Source organism: Pongo abelii, chromosome 14 (genome assembly GCF_028885655.2).
Source record: "Pongo abelii isolate AG06213 chromosome 14, NHGRI_mPonAbe1-v2.0_pri, whole genome shotgun sequence".
In the NCBI taxonomy this organism is placed as follows: Eukaryota; Metazoa; Chordata; class Mammalia; order Primates; family Hominidae; genus Pongo; species Pongo abelii.
The window spans coordinates 43,997,539-44,025,522 of NC_071999.2; the positions used below are offsets into that span (position 1 = coordinate 43,997,539).

The 27,984-nt window shown below is 37.3% G+C and overlaps 1 protein-coding gene across 2 annotated transcripts; it reads right to left on the bottom strand.

The window, feature by feature from the left end:
* Nucleotides 1-151: 151 nt before the first annotated feature.
* On the bottom strand, nt 152-27,979 carry PROSER1 (proline and serine rich 1). 2 transcript variants are annotated; one of them, XM_002824193.5, is made up of 13 exons: nt 27,093-27,979; nt 24,063-24,128; nt 21,499-21,567; nt 19,201-19,295; nt 18,124-18,217; nt 16,167-16,277; nt 14,355-14,438; nt 12,931-13,009; nt 12,208-12,294; nt 7,408-7,452; nt 2,688-4,476; nt 2,080-2,230; nt 152-1,489 (listed from the first exon to the last, which is right to left on the bottom strand). In XM_002824193.5, the coding sequence occupies exons 1-13, from the start codon at nt 27,135-27,137 to the stop codon at nt 1,367-1,369; spliced, it is 2,838 nt and encodes a 945-aa protein (XP_002824239.1). In that variant the 5' UTR covers nt 27,138-27,979; the 3' UTR covers nt 152-1,366. The 2 variants fall into 2 exon arrangements, with proteins under 2 accessions (XP_002824239.1, XP_054384908.1); XM_054528933.2 differs by lacking the exon at nt 24,063-24,128 and having other exon boundaries at nt 27,093-27,956.
* Between the last annotated feature and the right edge of the window lie 5 nt (nt 27,980-27,984).

The window sequence follows — 27,984 nt, forward strand, 5'->3', positions numbered from 1 at the left end:
TTTTACATTAAGATATCATTTAAACGAACGAGCAATCAGTAGTATAAACAGAGTTACAACTAAATTTGGATAAAAATGTTCAATATATTAACTCTAGCACGTATACCAAATTAGAAAGCCTATCCAAGCACTTAGTAAAACACACAGAATATTTGTCATATCCATAAAGTTTATTTTAAAAAACTGTTAAAAACTAACCATACAGGTTTATTAATATACTTAAAAAGTTTGTTCCCTATGTTGAAGTAAAATACATTAGCAACATCTTCCGGACACCATCTTTATAAAAGTAAAACTTCTAGATCCTGAAATGTACTACAGTAGAGTCTATAGTTTACACTTTTAATCACAGATTGGAATTCATTCTCCTTACTCCCCTACTTCCCACATGTGGCAGTTATTACTCCAAAATTAATGACATTCACTCATGTTATACTACCACAGATCCTTAAATAGAGTACATACTGCATAATTACTAACAGAGTCAGTCTTCTCTATTTGTTGTCACATATTTCATATAAGCATTTGACTTAAAGTACAAATAGAAATACTACATCCCATAATTGTAAACATTCACCAGGAGCTTCCATAGTACAGTAAGTAACAGAGGTGGCCCAAGAGTCAGTCAAGTGTTCTTCACTCACTGGATACTGCTGAGATTAGGAAAACTTTTGAAGGCAAATTATCCTAAGTCTTACTTGTATTTCTATAAGGATTCAGTTCTGGATATATACTTTCAGTTGAAAACACCTGAAAGTCATTCTATAGTCTACGTTAAGCACCACTTTCACTTACCTGAAATATTTTGAGTTAAATTCAGCAGTACGTATGGTTGTTAATATCAGAAATTAAGAATAACTGTGGGTCTCAAGTTCCCTTTTGTGGATACATATAGAGTACTGAGTTCCCACTGATGCTAATAGGAACCGCTCATGCATACCAAGGGTAGTAACTCCCCCAGGACCACATGCAACCCCCAAGTCTGAGGCACAACTATTACTTCTGCCAGTGGATGCTATACAAGCATATTTAAGGCTGTATTTGGCTATAAAGAGTTCAATCTACTCTTTAATATTCTTTCTATGTAGATCACATACACAATTCAAAATTTTATAGGACAGGTGAAAAGTCTCCAAACACTTTTTAAATACCATTCTCCATACAATTTATTGTCAGCATATTTACATAGGGGAGTGTTCATACTTTAAAATGCAACCACAATTTTCAAATTGTTGTCACAATTTCTCCAGGATTACCCTCATTCTCATTTTCCGACTTTTGGCCAGCTTCACATGTGTCAGATTGTTCACTGCAGTTCTTAGGCAATTCTGATGTTGCTCTGAAGGAGAATAAAAGTTAAAAGTATTCACTGCCACCCACTTTGGGACAGGCTTGGTTGCAAAGAAAATGGTGTTCCTGGCGCTGAAGGATAACTAGGAAACCCATCAGGCTGAGCTGGATAGCTTTCCAGAGCCGAAGCTGAATGGACCTGATGGAAAGAAGAGCGTGTGGTTTAGCACAGTGCCAAGTTCATTCAAGCCTGCGCTTGCTTCTACCCATGCCACACAGATATATTAAGAATAGGAAAGAAAGACAAAACTCTGAGGCACAATAAAGTCTGCTCAGTCACTTAAAATTTTTAAGGAAATGTTCAAATTTCTTCAGGTGAAGGAGATGCATAGAATTGTCATTAAAATATTTAATATTCTCTCAAAAGTCAATAGGTTTTCTACAGATAATGTGCTTTAACGGTCAATCATTAAGCTGGAATTATAAAAGACAAGTTAACATTTAACTGTCATGAATAGATTCTTAAATTTTATCAAGTAAAATCTATAAGCAGGAAGGAAAAACAATTTATACAGATGACTATAACCTACCACCTCTGTTACTCTCCTGAAAAAAGACAAGCATAATTTGCAAATTTGGAGAGAACTAATCATCATCAAATCTCTATGCATTCTGCTAAAAGCCATTTTTTGCCAATGTTGGGATATCGCAAGTGATACTGCAAGGTTATCACTACAGAAGTTAGTTATACATGTTACCATGTAATTTATGCCAGCCATTGCTGCTTACCTGCTGTAACAATGCTGACTGTGCAGCCGCATTATGCTGTAATTCTTGCAAGGATGATTGTGAAGGATTCTGAGAAAACCCAGGGATACCCGGGAGGGACAAAAGGCCTGGAAAAACAGAACTGCCTGCAGCTTGAAGTCCAGATGATAAACTAAAACAATTCACAGAAAAACAAGTTAACTGCAGACAAGACATAAAAGCTACTGCTTCCATATTTGTCAAATACAATCTTAAAATGTTAAAAACAAAACAAAAACCTTAGAATTTATTTCTCTGTTGGAAGGACCATAAAAATCAGCCATTCCCTGATATGAATCTTTCTACTGTGAAGTATATTATTTGAAATTCGGTAAGTCTGTTTTGCATATAATCCTTTCTGCTGTCTTATAAATAAAACTACCAAATACAAATCCAAACATTATGTCAACAGGCATTAATATTTTATATATTTATCTTAACATGGTTCATAAAACATTTTTGAGTGCTAAAGTTTCCGCCCAGAAAAACATCATTTAGATTTTGACATTCATTTGGATGACTTGAAATGAAATGTGAACTACAAGTTAGGTGAAGAATAATTTTATCCTATTTCCAAACTATCCACATACCCGGCTTGTGCAACAAGAGCGGAGTTGAAATTGGAACTGAACGCTGAGGCGAATCCTGGGAGGACTGGAGCCGGGGATGGGGCTGTGGCAGCCACAGGTAGTGGTGTGACAGCTGCGACTGTAGAGGGCGCCTGCAGCCCCGGGAATGACGGAAGAGCAGGGGTAACGCTTGGGGTATTAGAGACAGAAAAGCCTGGGTAGGAGGGATTTGAAGATGACAGAGGTCCTTGAGTAACTGAGAAAAGCGAGGGAACAGCAGTGGATAGGTTGAGGGGGAAAGGTGCTGCTGAGACTGGTGCTGAAGCAGAAAGCCCTGAGAGAGCAGCTGCCGTCGAGCTGGGATGAGGGAGAGATGTGGAGGTGGCAGCGGCAGATGAGGTGGCTACTAATGACCCTGGGAGAGATACTGATGGATTAAGAGATGGGTTCCCAGTTAAAGGAAAATTGTTGGTCAAAGAAGTAAAAGGAGGAAGAGCAGTGAATACTGGTGCAATGGGAGTGGAGGAACCATGTGGTGGAAGGGAAATAGAGGAAAGAGGATTTGAACCATTTAAAGGAGTACTCAAGCTGGAGAGACCTGACAATGCAGGATTAAGGCAAGTAGATAAACTGATGGGCAAGGATGTTGAAGTATATGCGCGGCCCAATGTCCCCGACAAACCTAAAGTGCCATGAGAGGGATTCCCAGAATGAGATGGACCTTTGAAGGCCGAGGGAGTAGGACTCGTAGGCTCAGTTTTGATCATAACAGGAAGAGTTGTTGCCGCAGGGATAGATGAAATATGCAGATCTGAGGTACCTGGGTGGGGGCCATGCAAAAGGGAGGCTGAGGAGCCACAGCTAACTGGCGCTGACGTGGAAGCTGATGCAGCAGTGGCTAAAGGAGACTGTACAGGCAATGTCAAGGGAGTGGAAGTTGAGTTAGCCACAGGAGACGGCAGGCCTGGGAACAGGGCCAACCCTGGAGTGGAAGTCCTCTGTGGGGTAGGGATGGCTGATGGGGCATAGCACTTGTTAGGGGCTGAAGCAGAAGAGTCAGAGTTCTGAAGAGTAAGAGAAGATAGTGAAGCCAGCCCACTTGTGACAGCAGAGGATAAAGCAGAGGAGTTGATTAAATTGGTGTCATTGGATGTCAGAAAACCTTTTAATGCAGACAAAAGAGGACTGTTCACACCAAGTGGACCGGCAACGCTGGGAGTAGAGCCACCAGCAATTACAGGAGTCGGGTTGGATAGGCCTTGGGATGTTGGTGGTAAGGGCAAAGGGAGCCCTGTAAAAACTGATGACAATGAAGCAGAATTTGGGTTGCTGGTAGAAGCGGCAGTAGAGCTGGTGGAAAAGGGGAGGCTAGTGAAAGGTGCAGAAGTAGAAGCAAATGCTTCACTGGAACCAAGAGTGGACCGTAGTGAAAGTCCTGGGGTAGGAGTGGCTGGGGTAGGAGTGGCAGAAGGACCTGGCAGTGACACTAGGCCAGAAAAAATTGAAGGAACAGGAGTGGTGGTTGTACTGTGGATGGATGTAACAGGTGCAGTGGGCAATGAAGGGGTTCTGATAACTGTTGGGTTTGCTATTGATGGCTGCTGCGGTGTGTGAACGGCTGAGGAGACCTGCCCTGGGAACACAGGAAGGACAGTATTCAGCAGGTTCATTCCAGAAACGGTGGCAGCTGCTGATGCTGATGGATGATTGATTGTCTTGACTGGGGATGCAGTAGCAACAGGAGTTGCAGCAGGTGTTGAAGGATTAGAACCATGAGGAGAAAAGAGTTGACTTGCTGGGGTGGAAAATGCTATATGGAAGGGGGAAAAAAGGCAAGAATGTATCATCATGCTGAAATGTCAAATTTTGAATTAAAAAGCATAACCATTTTTGTAATATTTAACAAATACCAAATTAAAAAATGACAAGTATAACAGGCTCTAGTAATATCTAAATTGCTGGGTTTCATTTCTCAGATCTTTACTCTGGAGCCAGTCAGATCCAGTTGTCGTCTAGACTCTGCTCAAAATAGCCCTCCAAATCACAGAAGTTTTGAGAAGCTTGCAGAGTGTCCTTTCATATTTTTCCACTTTTTAAAAATTAAAGCATTTATTTTAATTGTGATTAGTGCCGCTGCACTGACTTTACCTGTAATTCTTTCAATCTACTTATCTAGAGTAAGTCAGTCCCCCTCATAGGAGCTTTCAGAACATGGCTTCCCTTGCAGGGCCATACAAGGCTTTCCAGGATTCATGCCCAGCTCTCCAGTATTGTTTGTTGCCACTCTGTGAGTTGAATTTAATATTCCAGATTGTTAATCTGTACAGTTGCCCCGCCCCACCCCCATACATTTGCTCATACTGACCACTCTACACTACATTAACCCCCAACCTTTACCTGGCAACTCCTTTAGGGGGAAAAGCTGTGTCTAATTCATCTTTATAGTCTTAGTACCTAGCACAGAACACAGCACCTGCATAGTTAATGAGTGTCTGCTGGGCTGGATATATCATAATTACCTCAAACTACAGTTCCCAAACCCACTCAAGGACTATTCCCAACACTATTTCTAGAGTTTGCTACAGTATTTTTATTCTGATAAACTCTACAAATAATAAGCACTTTGGGGGATGATGTGGGCTCCCCTCTGAATGTATTCAATGGCTATCCCCACCTGTGATAATCTTGGTGTCAAGGGATATCATGACTTAGGTAGCTAATGTCATAAAGACAACTATCATTTGATACTGTACTCACATCAAATTGTTTCAGTTGTAAACAGAGAATGTTCCTGTTGCAGTGATAACCAACTGAGAAATATTTTCACGGACCAACACATTTTAAAATTTATGTATAATTAAGATTCTTTTGACATAAGCAAGCTGACATGGTCAACGAATATGCTACTCACTATATCCACTATGCTACTCATAGATGGGAAGGGACAATAGGAAGAAAATGGAGGTAAACAACACATACATAATTCATTTGCACTATGTGAAGGCCAAAGGGTGTCACATTGGGCTGAACAAATTTTGTAGTTGTTTTAGAAAAAAAATATGATTGGAAAATTGACAGTCATATTTAAGTACATAAACTGAAACTCAAAAGTCCTTAAGTCTTGACCATATTAATGGTTGTAAGCAGTGATTCGGTTTCAATAAGACCAGCTATCATTTTAAACTTACAGTACCTATAAAAATGGATTTGTATGTTTTTTGTACTTAATTTCTTTTATAAGAACTAGAAGCATAAGGTATACCTAATCTTATGTTTGTAAATAATGTACCAAAAAGGTATTTAAGTCCATAGTGTTGGGTATCATTTGAGAAATCACTATCTTATTAAACTATATGCTGAAGACCATGTAGCTAATGACAAATCTGAAGGTAAAACCAAGCTATCCTAGAGTGTTATTTATAGCAGCCTCTGTTGGATCTTTTTATTTAATAAAGCAAAAGCTATGCATTATTAATCATAACACTTGCAGGTAAAAATGAAACGAACAAAAATAAAAAAAATCCCAACCACATACCATAATAAACAGCACTTTCCAGTCATCTAATTTGGTTATTAACCATAAAACATGATCTGTCAAGCCCTGAGCTAAGTTAGGCCCATCATTTCACTTGTCCTCACAATAACTCTCTGAGATAGAAACTAATACCCTCATTTGACAGATGGGCAATCTGAGGCTTGCTATGACTAAGCAACTGGATAAAAGATCATGCAGCTACTACATGGTGGAGCCAAGACTTGAGCCTGGATCTTTCAGACTCACATCTTTAACTGCTATACTAGTTTGTCTTAATTTCTGTTTCTTAATACAGTTCCAAAAGGAAAAAATAAAATCTTAATCATGCTAACATCGTAAAAGCTGAAATTTCCTCAATCTCCTTTTCACTGGAGTTAAATTACCTGTTCAAGGTCACAAAACCAGGTGGTGCCAGAGGCAGGATAAGAAACTGGATGTCCTGACATTTCACTTAGTGTTCTTTACACCCCACTATGCTACCTCCTTTACAAACTACCAGCTGAGAAGCACCTGCTAGGCACTGTTCTCAGGGAATGGAATTCTCCCACTGAGACTCCTAACTATGTACTACAATGGTCAGGCTATTGTGCTACTTTGCTAAACAAGAACTGATGTCAGTTTTGTCTCATACAACAAAGCCTTTCCTTCCTGACCACACAGATCATCACCTGGGGGAAAATACAACGCCAGCACTGCTGCCATCTGGAGGCACTATGTAGGACACACTTCATCTTCATTTCAATTCCATTTTCTGCTTTGGTGCCCCTCGTTCTTTTCTACATGAAGATATGCTTAATAATACTTATTGAAATAATGAACTCTAAAAATAGAATCTGACTAGCATTTGTCAAAAAGGATTTTTATCATCCCATGTGTTTATATCAAAAAACAAATGAGGTTTCCAGTATCACAGAATGTAAAGTGAATGTGAATGCAATGCTACATAGTACTTACATTACACTGCAAGCTTTGCAAATTGTATAAAAGTCCTAAGATTAATTTTAAATCCAGTTAACACGTGCATTTCATGTTATGTATATAATATGTAACACTAGTAAACCACTTTTAACAAGTATGAATTATATTCTTTAACCAGAAACTTTTCCTAAAACATAAGAATTCCAAATATACTCAAATTATTCTCAGTGAATAACAGTGCAAACCATGACAGATATCCGTTATCTCTGGATCAAATTTGCTACTTACTTTGATTCTGTATAGGTTTTGACAGATTGGAAAGGTCTTCATTCTCTATATAAAAATAAATAAAAGTTCATTTTAAACTTTAATCAAATATTTGCCACCATAATAAACAGATATTTGTATAAAAAGAAAAACACAAGATATAAATATTTATGGACTGTGTTAGGAAAAAAATGTATACATATGGGAAAATAAATAAAAATAGTAGTAACTCTACTATAATTACTACTAATACTTTACTACTCTATCTGAAGAGCAAGAGGATTACCAGAAACTGAGTGAGTGCTCTTTTATCCCCTAGCATCTGCACCTTAGCTTGTCAAGTTTTAAATACACACTATTAATTTTACATATATACTGTATTCAAGAACACTTTCTGGAAAGATGCTGGCCTGAGGGTGCCATCCAGGAGAAAGTGTACCCTGCAGCTGCAGTGTAGAGAGGACCACTGTCATTGGCTGACCTGACAGACAGCTCCTCTGAGTACCAGTGCCTACAGGAGTGGGAAGAATGAGAAGCCAGGTGGCAGCTGGATGAATAAGTGTAGAATTCACTGCCATTCACTGTGGATTGTCCAAGCCAACAGAAAGAAACTGTCCTGCCCATTTGCTGTACTCAGCTTGGGAAAGGCCCTATATTAGGAACTACCATGGAGAACTAGCCTAGTTGAAGCTGACTTGAAGCCTGTGAGACTGACAACCTAAAGCACACTCCTCAAGGCGAAGGATCTATCCAAGCAGCCCATTAGCCAAGGATACAAAGGGAGAAAAATTTACCCTCTTATGGCTTGACAACAACTGCCCAAGAAACCAATACTGTGACAGGCATACAGTGTAAAGGAAACCTCCATGCCCTGGTATAATGAGCAAAGAAAAACCACAGCTTGTTTGAGGAATTCACGAGCTTGACTGAGGTGACAAAAAATAACCACCAGAACAATGGAGATTTAATTAAAGAAAAAGGACTTTTAAAACCCGACACACACACACACACACACAACTACTAGGAAATAAGCAGAGAAGACTTTTACATATAAAAATCTGATTCCAAATTAATAAATGGAAAGAATAGTAAGGATCAGAAATAAAATGACTAAAAGTTAAACTATGGTTGGAAACAAGAAACAAATATCACTTAGAATGCCAAAAAAAAATTTTTAATGGAAAAGATGTCATAAATGAATAGGTAATAGGCTTAGAAGGCAAATACAGAAAATGTAAAATAAGAGTAGCAGGAGGACGGGAAAAAAAGCAGAGGAAAATGAAACAATTAAAAGAATAACAAAAACAAAATTTTCCTAAGCTTTAAAGACTTGAGTTTTCACATCAAAAGAACTTACAGAATGCCAGAGAAGATTAATGACAAGATACACACCTAAACATACTGGTAAAATTTCTGAAATCCAAAGATAAAAAAAATTCTTTGTAAGCTTACAGAAAGAGACCAAGTTCCCAATAAAGAAAATTATCTGGAATTAAATTTCCCATTCACAACTCTATACATGTGTCCTTTGGAAGAAATTTCTTAAAGTCATTTTCTACCAAAATTATAACAGGCACATCAAGACAAAGAATTAAACAAACAGAAGAAATAATAACAAGTCATTATCAAAGGCAATTTTAAAGAAATTAAATATCAGAAGCAAAACTGTCTAGTATCCCAACAAAACACACAAATTGATTTTAAAAAGGAGAGGTCGGGTGCAGTGGCTCACGCCTATAATCCCAGAACTTTGGGAGGCCGAGGTAGGCAGATTACCTGAGGTCAGGAGTTCGAGATCAGCCTGACCAACGTGGAGAAACCCTGTCTCTACTAAAAATACAAAAAAAAAAAAAAAAAAAAACACATTAGCCAGGCATGGTGGTATGCCTGTAATCCCAGCTATTTGGGAGGCTGAGGCAGGAGAATTGCTTGAACCTGGGAGGCGGAGGTTGTGGTGAGCTGACATTGCGCCACTGCACTCCAGCCTAGGCAACAAGAGCGAAACTCCGTCTCAAAAAAAGAAAAAAAAAAAAAAGGGAGAGAATATGGAAGTAAAATGATATATAGAATCAAGTTTTTGTATACTGACAACCATTAAGAATAAGAAGGTAATCATTAGCAATATTAGAGAAAATTTCTAAGTTTGGGTGGGGTCAAAGAGAGAACAGTTGTTAAAAAAATAAAATGGCAATTTGACCAATACAACTTAGCAAAAGGTAAGAAAAACAAAACTGGAATAAAAGAATAATGAAAATAAAAATAAAATGGAAGGACTAAGAACAAATGTGTAATTTTTATTATTATTAAAAATTCCTATTAAAAGTCTAACAGGTTTAAAAATAAAAACTCAGCTATATATAATTTACAAACCAAGCCAATCTACCAAATAAAATCACAGGAGAAAAAAGTTTAAAATAAAAGGTACAGGCAAAATATTTTTTATGAAATAAAAATAAGTCAGGACAATATTATTACTCAATAAGGACTAGGAAACAAAGAAATATTTTATAGTAAGACTATAACTCAGCTGATATTATTTTATATCTATCTAGAAAACTCAAGAGACTTAAAAAAAAAACTAGAGAGGGTAATTAGTAATAAGCACCTAGAAATGATACATTCTATTTATAATTGTAACCAAAAATATCTCTGAATTCTATAGACAGATTTAAGGAATAGAACCTGCATGTAGAAAACTACAGTATCTTCTTGAAAGGAATAAAATAAACCCTGGGGAAGAAAACACTACCAGCTTGACATGATATAAAGATATATACACACAACTGAATGGTAAGACTTACTATTATAAAAATGTCAGTTCTTCTGAAATTACTATATAGCGCTCTCTCTCTCTCTGTACACATACACACACACCCCTGTTGTTTTAAGTTGCAGAAAATAATCTTAAGGTTCAGATGCAAGATTTCTAACGATAATAAAAATACAAAAATATATAAGGGGGAGCCCGCCTTATGAAACACTAGAACACCCTACAAATCTGGTAGTAAAATTAGTATATAATAATAAAATAACTACAGTGGTATTTTAATAAAGAACTCATCAAACTCATGAGTAAAACAAACAACAACTGATATAAATAAAAATTAATTTTTTATTAAAAAACACAAACAAAAATGTAAGCTAAATTAGTCTACCAGACTGGCAAAGTTAAAAAACTGAAAATCTTCCATGTTGAAAGGGTGTGAAGAAACTGTAGCCTCATATACTCTTATGGACAGGTTTAAACTGGTATAGGGTTTTTGGAGAATAGTGTGACAACATATGGGAAACCATTTATTGTTCATATCCCATGTTACCAAAAGACCCACTGAAAAAGGTTGGCCTGGCAAGTGTTGGGGTGTTTTAGTCCTTCTCACTGCTTTTTTATGAGCCCTTCCTCTCCATGGTAGGAGTAATTTACCCAAATGGTGGCATTCAATTAAGTCAATGATACTTCTCCACAGCACGTCAAAGTTTTACCACTCATGAGAAATAGTTCTTTTTCCCATAACTAGCCTGTGTTTACATATGTGACCCAAGGCCACTCGAATGGAGTCTTTATGTCATTAGCAAAGTGAATGTGGAGACAATCATGCCAACTGGCCGTGGATCTTAGGCTACAGTGGGCTGAATTCCAGCTCCTGCCCTACCTCTGCCAGGCACGGGGTACCCAATTCACCTCCTCCCCAAGTAATTACTCTTCTAATCTGCATGTGATAAACTGCCTTTGTGCAGAGTATTCTTTGCTATCCCGCTGTCAACTCCATACACATTCATCCATCAATTTCAGTTTCTGACAGTTCCTTTGCCGAGTCAGAAAGGTGCCTACCCTAGTGTCCAAAGATTCTTAATAAAAGTTTGGAGGCAGAAAGTCCCCCAGCTCTTTTCAATCTGGCACTTAATAAAGATCCTTGAAAAAAAAGTTGATACTTTGATCTCTCTTGGGTTCTCTGTGCACAAATTCTAGCATTTCCCAAACTTGCTTAAAGAACCACCAGTAGGTCATTATAAAAAAATAAAAATACCAGGCACCCCCATCACAATACACTGAATAGAATCTCTACAAGTGGGGAACTAAGGATATTTTTTTAAAAGTGTCCCAGGTAGTTCCAGGCTACAGAGAAACCACCTCATTGTTGCTTTGTCATTCCTCATATTTGATTATCAGTTTGTTTTCACCCATTTCTTCCTCAACTTAATTCAATTAAATGGCAGCTTCATTATTGGGTCAACTACCTTTAACAGTATATTATGCAAGCAGCTCACATTTACTTTAGTGGGGCTGATTTGGATGCCTCTCCTATGAGTTTCCATAGCACCCTAACCCTATCACAGCACTGATCATTCCAACGTATCTCTTTGAATCTAAGATGCCACTTGCTATAAATCACAGTCTAATTTCAGAGAAATTAAACTATAAAAAATATGCAATTGAGAACCAATAATGTAGAATATATTGAAATGGCCTTCTCTTTCCTCATCTGTATTTTTTCACTAGACTAAACTCTTTGCAAACATGACTCTTTGTGCACCTCTGTATCCACAGCACACAACACATGATAGGGTCACCTAATATTCATTAAACATGTTACTGAATAAATGCTATTAAAATGTTATCCTATATTACAAATAGAGAAAGTGAAGTCCATCAAGACTACAAAAACTGTCCAATATTACCAAGGATTCACTTTCAGATCCTTCAGACTCTTGAGCTTGTGTTCCCCCTCTGTTAGAATACGTCATGCCAAACAACTGTCCATTCCAAGTGTACATTTGTGTATGAATAAGTTACTTAAACACCCCGAAATAACATGACTTTACCTGTTCCTACAGGATTAGGAGTATATGGAGGTGGAGGTGGAGCTATGACATTCGCTAATGGTACCAGACCTGCATTGTTATAAGCACCTAAAATAAAAACACAATAGAAAAAAAATATACGTTAGTACTGTTCTGCGACTAGTATTGTTCTGTGACTAGGAGTTCAAACTATATTAATGCAGCTATTCAATTTATTATAAAAACTCCTATTTAATAGAGTTGATTTTATATGGAGGTTTGGGTCTAGAGTTAAGTGAAAACTGACACCAGATGAAACAACCAGAGATTCCTATTTCCCACTGCATGCTCATTGCAGTGATAAGCTCAGTGAATGGCATGGCAGGCAGAACCTGCTATGCTTACATTATTTGTCTTTTCTGCCAAACACATATACTTGACTTTTTAAAGTTAAATGCATGAATGATGCCTCTGAACTACCAACTACCAAAAAAAGGAATTCAAGATGATTTACCAAAGTGAAAACTCATAATGAATGACTAAAAATAATCTAATTAATTTATCATAAAGAAAATATCCTAAATAAACTGTCTGCTGCAGTGTTGTAGGCCAGGACACTACTAGCTAACTATGGGCATAATTAAGCTCACAGTAGCATTTCGTAAGTGCTACAGATTTCCCAACCGCATAGACCAGCACTTACTTTCAATTTAATAAATAAACAGCAAAAAAGAAAAACAAGTAAAAAATAAGGGAACTCCTTACTTGGTGCAATAGTTGCATGTGGTCGGCATGGAGGTATCGGATAAGGAACAGGTTTATGTGGATTATATGTTGAAGGAGGCTAATAGATGGGGGAAAATACAGCAGTTAAAAGAAAATCAAGTAAGCTGTCTCCTGGCAACTTGTCTTTCAAAATATTTAGTCCTAATATGCTAAAAATGTCCCTGCATATCAAATACTACCAGACTACATGGGATGACAAATGAGGGAAATTTCTTTGCTTTAATAAATGTGGTTGCTATTAAATTCCAAACACAGATCTTGCCAAAGATGGCCATAGAGGTGGCCAAAGATTTTTAAAATCATCTCCAATAAGGGGTTAGATCTCATTGTAAACAGCAAACTCCTCCCAGGCCCAGCCTAAATTAAACCAAGAATTCCTGTTTCCTCCTACATAACAAAGACAAGAAACCTTCTAGGTTTTACAATCTCAAATTACGCAAGAACTCTCAATGGCAACATCCTCCTAAACTGATAGGAATTCATCCTCTCATTCCCACCCTCTTTCCTCCTTTTAGAAGAAAAAAGCACTGTTTGTGTTAGCATTCGGCATTCTGACAACTCCAGTAGAACACAGACTGGAATCAGGAATTCAGTATGTTAGTTGTTCTGCCTTTTGAAATCCATAAATCCACCAATACTTATTTTACAGTTGATGGAGCTTACCTAAGTAACAAAAAGCATTCAAAGAACTGGTCTTTAGAAAACTGGAAGTACCTGAAGCTAAGCCAGATGCTGTACTTTTTACCTACAGAGAGAGCATGTGCATGCCTGTAAGGCAGGGGAAAGGATCCACTGGTGGTAAGGGAGCCAGATTCTCTCCAGCTCCCATAATTGTGGCCTTATCTGAAGTCTTGTGCAAGAACCATGATCTGTTACTATTCTGCCATAAACAACTCCACTGGAGTTCTTGTCATGTGGACAGGCAGGTTTTGTAAGGTGGTTGTATGCAGGCCTCTAGTACTTCAACTCCAAAGATCCTTCAACCCATGGGGTTGTCTTCTCCTGTCCTGTTTACACTGCAATCATTATAATCACTATCTTGTAAATACTTTCAACCTCCTGACTTCACTGTGGTTTCACTAACACTAATTCAGCTAAACTACAAACTTAGTTAAAACAAGCTCTCCACACTCCGTATCTCCATCTGAGCAGCTGAATGCGTCTTGAGAAAAAAACTGAAAGCAATTTGACTGATTCTACTTTAAAATAAAAAGCTTAATCTCAAAGGGGCTCTTACTACTGTTAAATATTTATGTTTCCCTCAACCATTCACTCTCTCACTCTCCTACAATTTCTAGAATACTTCAAACTTTGCAACACAAAAATAAAACTTATGCTTTGAGTAAAAAGGAAACTTTATGTAGGAAGGAGTTTGGGCTTGTTTCATCATTTTCTAAACATACTGGTTTGGATGGTCCAAGAATTCGTGCAGCTATTCCTTTGCCTTCGTTAGTACATTCTTCACCATCTTTTTTCAAAGGAGTTCCCTATTAAAAAAAAAAAAAAAAAAGATAATTGAAACTTAAAAAAAAAAACCCTCAAACCAGTAACAATAACCAATCTCACTGTATTACACTGAAGAAAAGGACTTGGTAAGAGTGTAAAGACTTGCATTCCCATTTCAGTTCTGCACTGCCTGGTGGCATGACCCTGATAAGGTCCTCAATCCTCCTATGCTGTGGAACTCTCATATCACATGCAAAGGTACTCAGAAGTGAACATGAAAAACACAGAAAGGATGACAGGAAAAGATAAAATATCCACAGGGACTGGTTCTAGGACCTCCCCCATAGATACAAAAATACATGGATGCTCAAGTCTCTTATATAAAACAGCATAGTATTTGCATATAACCTGAACATATCCACCCGTATACTTTAAATAATCTCTAGATTACTTATAATACTGAATACAATGTGGATGCTGTGTAAATAGTTGTTACGCTGCATTGTTTTACTGTATTATTGCGTTTTTTTGGAATACAGTATGTTCTAATTTTTCTTCTTCACAAAAAGGAGCAATTGGAAATGAACTTCCAATGCCACAGTATGTATAATATTCAAAGAATAAGAATACCTATGTTACAATTGAAAGTAGATAAGAAAAAATGGTGTTCTCTATAAAGATTAAGTGTGATTATTTATATTGTCAAGGGTAAATGAGACCTTATTCAAGACTGCTAAAATTAACAGATCAGAATAAGTTGATAGATTATTGCAGTGTGTCATCACCCTAACAGTGTGTGTGGCTAAATGGTATATACTAGCGTGGAAGCCAACTCCCAAGATGTCCCCCACTGATCCTCATCTCCTACCTGCTCTTGCACCATTCCCTCCCAGAATGAATGGGGCTGACCTGTGTAACACATGGGACATTGCAGAAAGGATGGCATCTGACTTCCAGGCAGCTTCCACTTGTCTTCTCTTGCTTGGATTACTTGCTCTGGTAGAAGCCAGCTGCCATGTCATGAGGACACTCAAGCAGCATTACAAAAAAGTCTCTGTGGTGGACAACAAAGGACTCCTGCCAACCACCAACGCTACCTTGCCAAGCATGTAAACAAGTCACCTTGAGGCCCTATTCTTGGGCTCCAGTCAAACTTTCAGATGAATGTAACCTCATGAAAAGACCTGAACCAGAACTACCCAGCTAAGCATTCCAATATTCCTGACCCATAAAAGCCATGTGAGGTAATAAACGTTTATTGCTTTAATCCACTAAGCTGTGGGGTTGTTACGCAGCTACAGAAATATAACATTCTTTGAGAAAGCTGTTTTACAAAGAGGTTTGAGGAACATTAGATGATACAAAAACAAGTTTCTTTTTTATAGTACTTCTCAGAGCCTTTATATGCAATGTGATTCCCCAGGAAGGAAACACTGTATGCAAAGTTTCCCAAACACACTTCACTGAATGAAACTGAGATTGTAAGAATACTGAGAATTTGAGAATTATTCCTTTACTAAATGTAAATCAGTGCTTCTAAAGTACTTTCAAAAATAAAATCATCCTCTCTTCTATTTGTCTTGTTCTATAGATTTTATATAAATACCCTTAATACTTTAATGAAGTTTAGACATGAACTTTCAATCAGTGGTGAGCCTATGAATTAAGTTACTGACATAAAATTCCTTTCCTTTAAATATCATTAACTTATTCTACACTTCATACTTAACCATGAGAAGTTTCATATACAGCTACAGAAGTATGCTTACTGGGAAAATTCCATTTATGCGGCTAGGTCTTCCTTTGGGATATGGATTTCCTGGGATCGTTCCACAAGAAGATATCATAGCATGAGGAGCTTTGCAGCCCCCCTTGAAAGCCTGTAGTATAAGAAAGAAGAGGGGTAGGAAAAAAATTCTTAAAAGACAAGTATTCTGAACATTGGGAGCTCAGCTAAAAAAAAACATGAATTAAGGAACAGCACTACATTCAATCTGCTCATACATCATTCAGCACTTACAGTGGTGAATGTGACCAAAAGTAATAAAATCACTTTATTTAAATGGAATAATTAAAATGGTAACATAATAATGTTGCAACTAACAGACTCATACAAAGAATGTCTTCACAATAGATTTTGTAAATTGTGTAAAAAAGTGTTTGTTATCTAATCTGTCCCATTTCTTCAACTACCAAGAAATAACAAGTTCAAATCTACAAACGCCAAGGTCATGTTACATTTGAGGAAAGGAGGACACAGAGATGAAAGAAACATGGTCCCTGCTCTTTACAACCCAGTGGAGGACAACATAAACAAATAACATGATATTGGGTGGTCCAAAGAGCTACATACCATTGAAAAACCAAGTTATAATGTTCAACATACTATTACATATTTATGAGAAATAGTGAGGGAAGGAATTTAGGTCTAAGCTGTTTCTCACTGCATCCTCAGCTTCTAAATGATGCCGTACACACACTGAGTTAGTGCTCAATACATATTAATAAATGAAAAAACACTGCATTAGGCAACATATATTCCAATGTATCTATATTGTTATAGAAATATCCAGCTATATATATATGTGTGTGTGTGTGTATACATATTCACAAGTATGTACAATGTTATATATTTTATTATATATTGGTTTTATAAATCCCTTCACAACACATATATGTATATTAGCTATATAACCCAGCCCCTCAAGTAAATACCCCAACCCTGAAATCATCTGAATTTTTGGCTATAATAAAGAGTACCGGGGTGAATGCCCTTATATATAAATTTGTATATTTCAACATTTCCTTCAAATAAATTCCTAAAAGTAGAAATTTGGGGCCAAAAGGTATACATTTTTAAAGGCTCTTCAAGTTTACCTTCTAGAAAAGTTGTACTAATTTACATTGACCAGACGGCCTACTCTACAGAACACTCAGTCCCAGAATATTTCTGAGAAGGAAAGTGACATGATCGGAACACTTCATAAGAAAGAAAACTACAGCAGTAATATGCATGTTGCCCTAAGGGTTTTAGTCAAGAAAACTGATAAGGAAGTTACTGAAGTAAATACATATGGCTCAGATCTTAACTCTTCTACAACAATGTATGACTAAGGTGAATTTGCCTACCATCCCTGGGCTTAAAGGAGTTTGTGAGTATTAAATACAACTGAACTGCCAGGCTCATAATTAATTAATTTAGCTTCCAGCCATCGCAATCCTACCTTAGAAATAAGTACCTTAGATGACAAATCAAGTTTTCTAGGGTTGGACAAGTACTATTTCTCCCATTCTTATAGATTTTTAACTAATAAACTGGAATTTTAACTAATAAACTGGCTTTAATATTCATCTCTTATGAATCTGATTTAAAATAAACTGGATAACAAAGCAAATTTGAAAAGTTAAGTTCCTAAATACATAAAGTTTAAAGCAAAAACTTGAAGCCATGGCAAAGGTACCAAGGGACCAAGACATAAACATTTCCATGAGGCTCAAGCTAAGTGGCCAAATGACTTCTCACTCTCAAGCCATCTCTTCCCTCTTGAATGTCCCTGTCAACCAGCTCTATTTCCACTCTGCACACCACAGGGATGTTCATTTTTAACCCATTGTACAACAGCATTCAAGTTATTCACCAAAGTCAGTAAGAAGAAAGGTGCTTTTTCATCTTCAACATTCAGAAAAACCAGCGTACCAAGTACATGACAATCTTTAGAAAACTACCTGTTCAAGTATTCTCTTGCACCGTTTCTTCTCAGACATATTTATCCTGAATAAATCTTCAATAGGACGAGAATTCTGTGCATCAATAATGTTCCTACCAAGAAAACACAATTTAGCTTTTTGTTTAAAAACCTGAACATATATCGAGGTAAACAATCTTTGTTTACCGCACAAACATATCTAAGTAAGCTTTCTCCATGACATAGGGAGAAAAGTGTGACTATTTACTTTTAATAGTTCAATTTAAATAACATGTTTATATATAAATATAATAACAGGTTTATCTGATTACTGAAAAGTAAAACAGTAATACTGTAAATAAAAATCACTATTTTGAGATTTTTCAAAACATACTCTCTTCAGTGATACGAGAGCTATGGCAATAGAACCAACCCATGTGCTAAATGCATAAAAATCATCTTATGCTAAATGCATAAAGTTTTATCTTGTGCTTTATTTTAATTTTGCGCTTTTATGGACACCTATGAATATAAAAAGGACTTAAAAATATATGTGTTACAAATAAATAACTTATACATTCTTCAATTACACAAAGGAGTAGGTTCTTTCCATGTCTTTTTGAGCTTACATTCACTACGGTCATCTGTCAAATGCTGTGGTAGGTGCTTTCACAGACTTTCTGATATTTAAAGTTCATTACCCTATTAAGTGGGTATGAGTCTTATTTTTACAATTGAGGCAAATAAGGCTCAGAAAAAATAAGCACCTTGCCAAAAAAAAAAAAAAAAATTATTGTGTCAGTAAGTGAAACAATCTCTAATTCTTAAATTCCTGTCTTTTCAGAGTAGGAAGGAAAAGCAAATAACTGAAATACAAAAAATCAAATTAAGCAATCTTGTTAAGCCCCTTCATTTTATAAGTTATAATCATATATGTAATGAGTACACTAGATACTTATTCACATGAAGAAATCAGGATGTATCACTATGCTTTTGACTGTATTTTGTTAGACACATTAACACACACTAATTAATGTTTGACACATTAAAACACTAATTAGACACTTAAAAGGCTTCTACATTTTTTCCCAATGAAGTAAAAAAAAGAAATACTTACGAGGCTAACAGTTCAAGAGCAACTAGTTTGTCTTTACTGAAAGTGAAACAGTTGAGTATATTGACCACTTCTGTTGGCTGGACAGCCACCATTTTCTGTTAATATAAAAAATAATTTTATTTTTAACATGTGAAATTTTCATGCCAGAAATTACCTTTTTCTGGAAGTACAGTTAAATGCTCTTAATATAAACATTTTAGATAAAATATATCACATTTTAGATGAAAACCACTTACTCAAAAGAAAGTTCTAACAATAAATTATGCTCCATCAACATAACCATTTCAGTTGAAGAGCTAATGAAGATCTAAGTTCTCCTACAAGCTCCTTTTTTATCCATTTATCAATGTGTTCAGTTACAGAATTAAAAAAATCAGAAGTATTACTTTCCTCAGAAAGGTTATATAAAAAGGTGATATACATATGGGAGATTAAACTGTTCAAAGGTTAGAAAAACACTATTATACTCCTCAGTTAGGGGGCTAAGTATGCCACAGATCAGTGCCTCCATGATGTTAAACATATTACAAAAAAAGGTTACATTAGCCATATAAGGTAGGGAAAAGCTGGGTTAAACAGGTTTCTCTACTGCAGAACTTTAAGTCTTATTTTAATTTAACGTGCATTGTGATGCACCAAGATTGTGTGGAATGTTACATAATTATTTGACCAGAGTACCTTTATTTCTGAAGAACATCCAGAAGATTTGGCCAATTTGGAGATATACGTTAACAGTGAAGGAAAATTAAAAGCAACGTCAACATAAGAAGTAAGACTGGTCAGAATCAATATCCAAGAGCTCCTAAAATTTGGAGCAGTGGTTTTCGCATACTTTTATGTACTACCAGAAGAACTAATACAACTATATGCCCCTTTGCATGTTTTTAAATTGATACCTAACGATTTTATTAGAAGTTTAAATACTCACAAAAGGTCGATTTTTTAAATACATTTATATATCTGAAAGAACTTTGAAACTACTAATTTAGCTCATTTATGGAAATATTTGTTATGTAACCTAACTGGCGAAATCAGTCTTTAGTGAGAAAACAATCAAATCAGACTAACATTGTTAGAAAAGGTCAGACTTAATTTAATTCAAATAAGTGTATTGAGTTGTCCCTGTGATACCCTTGTCATCTCTGAATTTTAAGTCTAAGGCAGGGAGACAGGCAAGCAGGCCTCAGAGCTTTGTCATGAGTTTGTTGTCCTGATAAAATAAAGCAAAGCCCTCATCAATACTCCCCCTGCCTCAGCCTCCTGGGTAGTTAGGACTAAAGGAGCACACCACCACACCCAGCTAATTTAAATTTTTTATATTTTTCTAGAGACAGGGTCTCACTGTGTTGCCCAGGCTGGTCTAGAACTGCTGGCCTCAAGCGATCCTCCTACCTCAGCCTCCCTAAGTGCTGGGATTACAGGCTTGGCCACTACCCCGAGCCCCTTATCAATATTTCTTATAGAGCCTCTCTTTGCTTTGCTCTCGCTCTCAAGAGCAAAGCACTGTCCTTTTGGAACCTGGAGAAACATTTTCACCCCCAGAGAACAGGCGCAATAAATCTTTCTTTTGCAAAGCAGTAAAAAAGCAAGTATTAAAGAGGAGGTCAGAAAGCAGCACTAACAGACCCAGATACCTTCTTAGGCTCATCAGTTTAGAAAGTCAAGAATCTGTAAACTGATTCCACTGAAGATATCCAGGTCTGATATCGCTTCAAAAATCTTCCTACACAGCCAGATACTCCTGTGTGATCTAGATGCTCCTGTTGACCTAGGTTCTAGAGCTGTGCTATCCATATAGTAGCCACTAAGCACATGTACCTATCTGAACTAATTACAATTAAATAAAATTAAATATAGTTCCTCAGATGAGGCAGATTCAAGTGGCTCAGTGGACAGTGCTGATATAAAAATTTCCATCATCGCTGAAAATTTATCTGGACAGTACTAACTCTTCTAAGACTAAATAGAAAGATGGTGAAGATGGATACTAAAAAAACAGAAGTGCAAAAAACCAGAAGTGCAAAAAAACAGAAGTGCAAAAAACCATTAAGAGCAAATCCTATATTTTGCTTGCTGATTTTCTTCTAACTTGCCAATCAGGACACTGTGGCATACAATTTAAATGTGAAGTTTAGAAAATTTTAATTTTTTAACATAGCTATTTTGAATCAAAATACAATAACACGTAGAGTTCACTTTTCTAATGCAAATAAATTACAACTGAAATAAATTATAGACAACTGGGAGAATTAAAAATACTTAAATTCCACGTTCCAAAGGAAAAAATAAGTTACTTACATGCTGTAATGCTTTCATTGCCTTCAACTGGGGCTCGGCCCAGGAAAAATATCTCAGCAAATCAACCACCTGAAAACAAAGAACTAACAGCTCTAATGACAGCATGTTTGCAAACATTTCTAAAAGATTTATTTCAGTACTTGAAATTATAATTCAACATGTGCAGCCCAGGCCCAGGTGATACAGGTGGCATTAAAATCTAAAAACTGTGCCAACAGAATAGCAACGTGCGGTTATATACATTTAAATCACTTAAAATCAAATAAAATGTAAAACTCAGTTCCTTAGTGACACAAGCTACATTTCAAGTGCTCCAGAGCTATGTGAGGCTGATAACTACAATAATGCACACTGCAGATAGAGAACATTTCTACCATCACAAAAAGTTCTACTAGACAGCACTGGTCTAGAAAGCAAGAAAAATATACAATACAGAAAAAAACAAAGTATCCTCATAGGAAAAGGATGGTTGAAAAGTACTAGACGGAGATCAAATGTCAGCTCAGGAATATAAAGATGGACTGTGAATGGAAAACCTTTCAACATGAGGGGAGAACAGCACTCACAACGGCACGGTGGTATGTTTTAGTGTAGGTCCACTAACTTTAGTCCTAGTAGGTCCTTTAACTTGAATCTGGAGGGCATAAACTTAAATCATAAATCTAGTCCCTTAAAAATGTTAAGAATCAACATGAATTACTCCAGCAGCCCCTAAATGATACATCATTTGAGAGCTCAGAGTGTGCAGCTCAGATCAGCTCCCACCACCACCTAAGAACTTCAAACAAATGAGGGAAGCATTACGAGATAGCCAGAAGAGGTGAGCACAGAGCATAAAGATCAGGACACTGAAGTCTCAGCATGATCACCACCACCCTGTTTCACTGCCTCCAAAGATGCTCCAAAGGGGGAAAAAAGTGATACAAGAAGACAGTTCCTGAAAATATGCTAAGGTTTCAATTATTCTATACAGCAAGGTCAATGGTGCAAACTGGAGTGGTATGTAAAGAGAGTAAAAATAATTTTTACTCCTTATAAAGAAATACATATATAGCAAATAAGTATTATGTATACTTTCCAGTTAATTTGATAAAAGTGTATGTCCTTAACTTTGATGGGAATAATGTTCTTAATATCTAATAAATGCTATATTTTACCAACCATAAAATTTTACAAGCCACCATATCTAAGATACAAAGAAAAATCTTTAATATAATAAGCTCATTTAGAAAGTGGCTTAATAAACTTTGTAATGACTTTAGCAAAGTGGAAGCATCATTAAGGGTGGTACATCACATACACACAAGAAAAAAATGCTATTAGCTGTAAGAAATTATAAATCTTTTTAAAACATTTAATTTTTTTTTTTTTTTTTGAGACAGAGTTTTGCTCTGTCACCCAGGCTGGTGTGCAATGGTGCGATCTTGGCTCACTGCAAGCTCCGCCTCCTGGGTTCAAGCGATTCTCCTGCCTCAGCCTCCTGAGTAGCTGGGATTACAGGCACCCGCCATCATGCCCGGCTCATTTTTGTATTTTTGTAGAGATGGGGTTTCGCCATGTTGGCCAGTCTGGTCTTGAACTCCTGACCTCAAGTGATCCGCCTGCCTCGGCCTCCCAAAGTGCTGGGACTACAGGTGTGAGCCACCGCGCCCAGCCAAAACATTTAAATTTTTAAAAGAGCATAAAGTAACTTTGTAAAGCAATGGGAAAGCTGAAAAACTGACATAAAGACAACAAATGCAAATCATAAAGTAGCTTTTAAGAATTTAGTGGGCAGAACTTCTATAGGCTTAAAGTCATTCAAGCTTTTAAGTTTTGAAGTTCTTGAGAAACCAATGAAAAGCTGGACCATTTACTAACTCAATTGGAGCATTTACTAACTCAATATATAGATTCATTCATTGTCCATCCTTTCCCCAGGCTGTTCTCCAGACATTTCTATTAATATTTATGCCTGAATTCTCTATCAAGAATTTTCCAACTATCCCTCAGAAACATGTCCCCTTTTGTGTGTGACACACATATATTTTAATTAGCAAACTGCCCCTAAGGTGGAATGAAGTTTTCACTAAACTATCATGCTTAAAATGTTAGTAGTCTGGCAGTTACAGAAACTACTTATTAAATAACACTGTGTATTTTTCTTACTGTTGAAATTTTTATTTAGTGGCTTCATATAAAAACATATTTCATTATTTGTTCACATTTTCTTTTATATTACATGATGAATTTTGTAATTGTCTTACATGTAACTATAAAAATTTGGGTAAATTTACCATTACAAGTTTCTAAATCTTTGATATTGTGCCCAGAACCATAAACACTTTGAATTGCTTTAAGACCCTATATTTAAAATCATTTTAAAATATGAATTGGGGTGAAAGTGGAGAGATGCTTAGTCCCTGAATTATAAATTCTGTAAAGTTTTCTGCCAAAACTGAGCTTCTCGAGTTCTTGAATACAGCAAAAAGGTAAAAGCAATTCTGAATTCAGCCAGCAGACAGACATTAACCAGAACATTGGTATAAAAAGAAAGCTTTGTTTAAACAAATAATGAGGAATACCTGTTCACTAGAAAAGTATCCATGCACATATTCAATTGCTTTTAATTTGTATTCTGTCAAAACAGCCTAAAAAAAAACACACACACACACAGAGTAAAACAGCATTAATATACGTAAGCAGCACAGTAATATACATCTATCAAAACTGCCCAAGCAACTCAACAGTGGCAGGTCTACTTCAGCCCTGTCATTCAGAGGAACTAAGGTCACTGTGGTGAGAGGCCCTTCCTTCCACCTTTCTAGGTTCCATACTGTGAGGGACACACTGAGCAAGCAGGAAGATCTGCTGGGCTTCCCTACCAACTTCTACAAAGAAAGGGAATAAAATTGTAATAGATATGATTCAACATCAGTATACATAACATTTAGAATTCCTAAATATGTAATTAAAGTTTCAAAACATTCCAAATCCAAATTGTCATTTTTAAGATTAAACATATCAGATGTTACTCATTCATCAATTATTGAAGATCTATTATGTGCTAAGTGACAGAGAAGCAAGAATAAGACAAGGTCTAGTTGAGGCTCTCAGTATTTCTATAGGGACGTAAGAACGCAAGAAGCCCTGAATTCAATCTCTGTGCCTGCCACTAACTGGCAGTGTAGACTTTGAAAGGCATTTTAATTCCCTTTGAGCGTCCTCACTCATACAGGGAACACCATTCGCCAACCTCAAAGAATTACTATGAAAACTATAATAGTGGACATTAGATGTGACATATAATAGGTATTCAGCAAGTGATGGTTCCTTTCCTTTACGGAATCTATCAGTGGGTGAGAAAGAAGTTGGTGGCTTTGATGCAGCACTATCTAGAGCCCACTAAATCACACATGCTCCCCTTGCAGCTATTTGCTCAGCTTAAAAATGGAAACAGCTATCTTAAGTCAGTAGCCACTAATCATTAAAAATGAACTAATCCCTTTGCTTGTACTACAAAATAACTTTAATATTCATATTTTTCACATATATCATTCTGCTAGGAGAAAGTATTATGACCAGTCAACTGAAATATCCTGGGTGCTCAGTAGTTCAATATTCACCGAAAAGGGAGAAAATGGCATTCTAAATAATGTACTCCTAGGAGTTTTATTATCAATATAATAATCGGACACAATCAAATACAAGTTTCTGAACAAAGTCTTGGATTGTACTGATGCCAAGTCATATCTCAATTCTTCCATCAATGCCTGAGAGGCCCAGCTGTAACCCAGGCAGGACAGCATGGTGCTCTGCAAGCATAGCTTGAATACTGCCCCCGGCCCCCAACTTACCACCTGGGGAGTCTTGAGCTGTCTAGTTAACCTCACAGAGAGTAGGCCGCCAGCTATAAATAAGTACAGTGCCTACAGCTCATAGGTTGTAAGGAGAATCAAAACAAATAATGACTGGAGAAAGTGCTTAAAAACAGGCTCACAAAGTAAGTGCTCACTAATTAATAGCTATCATTCCCTCCTTTTTGAATAATCAGTTAAGCATTGCTTTTTCCCCCTTTCTACTCCCTTTCCCAGTTCTGCTAGTGGCTACTTATATGCCTCTGTTTTAAATGACAGTGGTGACAATCAGTATTATCATATAAACTCACTGTGATAGAGACGACCTGGTTTAACCTGACTTACATTTACAAAGAACAACTTTTAAGAAAATCAATAGTAATGTTCATATTTAGATATGCCAATATTTTATTCCATTTTAATAGATCATGACAATGTTGATGTATCTAATCACTCGGCAAAGCCAGCAGAAGATATATTTCAACTGTTGACCAGAAATACAGACTTAAGTTGCCATCTCATGTGAACAAGACTTTCATATCTGGAAAATTTCCTATTCCCCTCTTTAGAATTTACTGTGACGTTTTTATGACACTAGGAAGAGAATATGCACACTGAGACCCTGTATCTTGCAAAAGTAAAAATCTGCTGGTCTACTTGGACTCACCAATTATTTTCTCATGAAAAGTAATTAAAAATCAGCCCAAGAACAAATTGTGACAAATTTCTAGGCATATAATTAGCAAACCAATATTTTATTTCAAAAATTAATTGGACACTTGGGTTTGCAAGAGCAGAATTTGTTCAAAAAAGAATGTTCAGTATTATCAAATATGAAAACTTAAACATGTCAATTTGAAAAAAGCTGTATAAAAACAAAGTAAAACAGCAAGACCAGAGACAATTTTAATAATAGCTTTGTAAACTGAAATAAGCACCAGAGCACATGGCAACAATTTCTTCCGTTTCAGTCAAGGGTCGTAAAGGTATGCAACTGACGAAAGAATAATTGCCCGGAAGGCCGAAGGAAAGCACCGTGTGTTGATGTAACAATGGTACATCAAGTCCTTACATTTTAAAGTAACTTCTCGGTTATTTTTGTGCTTGAGATATTGTTAGGCTCAAGACTGCCTTCCAGAATTGTTGCTGTCTGGTTCACTCTGGGAAATGGGATCCACACAACAGCCTCAAAAAGCAGCAAAAACTTGGAAAGCAAGAGAAAAAAGTTTTGAAACTCAGGTTATTGACGGCCAATTCCTAAGAAAGTGACTTTAAACTTAATGCCACACTTACCATCAGGACACGAATTTTGCATGGCCAACGCAACAAATATACTCTATGCTTAGATTTGAAAACCCCATCATAATAACTACCATAAAAGAAACTTTCTGCGTATTACCTCTCGTTTTCAGTCACTCTTGGGTTACTGAAAGATAAGGCAATAAACTCAAAAATATTAAACCACTTACCCCAAAGTACAGAGCTATTAAGGATTTGTAAAGCCGGCTTCGGAACGGAGGGCCGTCTGAATATAATTCCCACGACACCGTGCTGAGTCTCAAATTTGGCGTTAACGTAACTTAATTTCTATTTGTATTGGAAACGTATCAAGATACAAACTCCTCCATTACACGAGAGAATTCAAACCAATTTGGCAATCCTAGGACCCTTATTCTGCACAATCTCCATACAGTACCTCAGAGTCTAAATCACGAGAATTCATCTCATAAAATAATTCATGGAATCGAGTGTAATTACCTTTCTAATTTCATCCAGCACCATTTCAAAGGACTTTTTATCCATCTTGACTACTATCCCGACGTGGTTTTAACAGTTATACTTGCAATTACAAGACGTTCATCCCTGGTCTGCTCCGGCGATAGTAAAAATATTTATAGCTGAGGAGGAAAAAGACTCCACGAGCAAGAGAGGATGCGAAGAGGTAGAGAGTATTGCAAACTTCGCAAAAAATTTTCTAAAAACTGAGACTCAGAAAAACTTTTTTTATTAAAAAGAAAAAACACTCCAGTCAGGCTTCCCCAGCTTATTCACACAATGCTTCAGGGCACCTCGAACAAGAGCCAGGTCCTCTGAGTTTTGCAGAAAAACCCGGGCTCGGCGGCAGGTTTGAGTGCGGTTTCCCTGCAGCTGAGGGCCAGGTGCCGCCAGAGGTAGCTCTTGAAGCCGCTTTCCCAGGTGGAGCGGCCGGCAGAGTAGAAACACCTGCACTCAGAGTCCACGGGCGGCGGGGAGGGAGGCGCCGGTCTCTCGACCCGCACCTGCGCCTCGGCCGCCGGCCGCGACCCTCACCGCCGCGAACCCGGACGCATGGTCCGGCTCGCGCTCATCCCCAGCCGCTCCGCCCGACTCCTGGATACCTCGGCCCCGGCAGCAGGCTGCCCGGCAGGCTCTTTGTTACCAGCTGCTGCAGCTTCCGGGAGCGGGCCGGCGGCTGGAGAGCACCGGGAGCCGGGCGAAGAGGGGCACGGCCTCGCATAGGGGGACTCCGGAAAAACGCAGCCCCAACAGCGCCAGGCGCCCTGCCTGGTTACCCCTACAGCCCCCACCAGCTCATGGGGACCTACAGTAAAACCAGTCGCGCCCAAGTAAACTCAACACTGCGCCGCCAGGTTGGGCTCCTCTTTCCTGA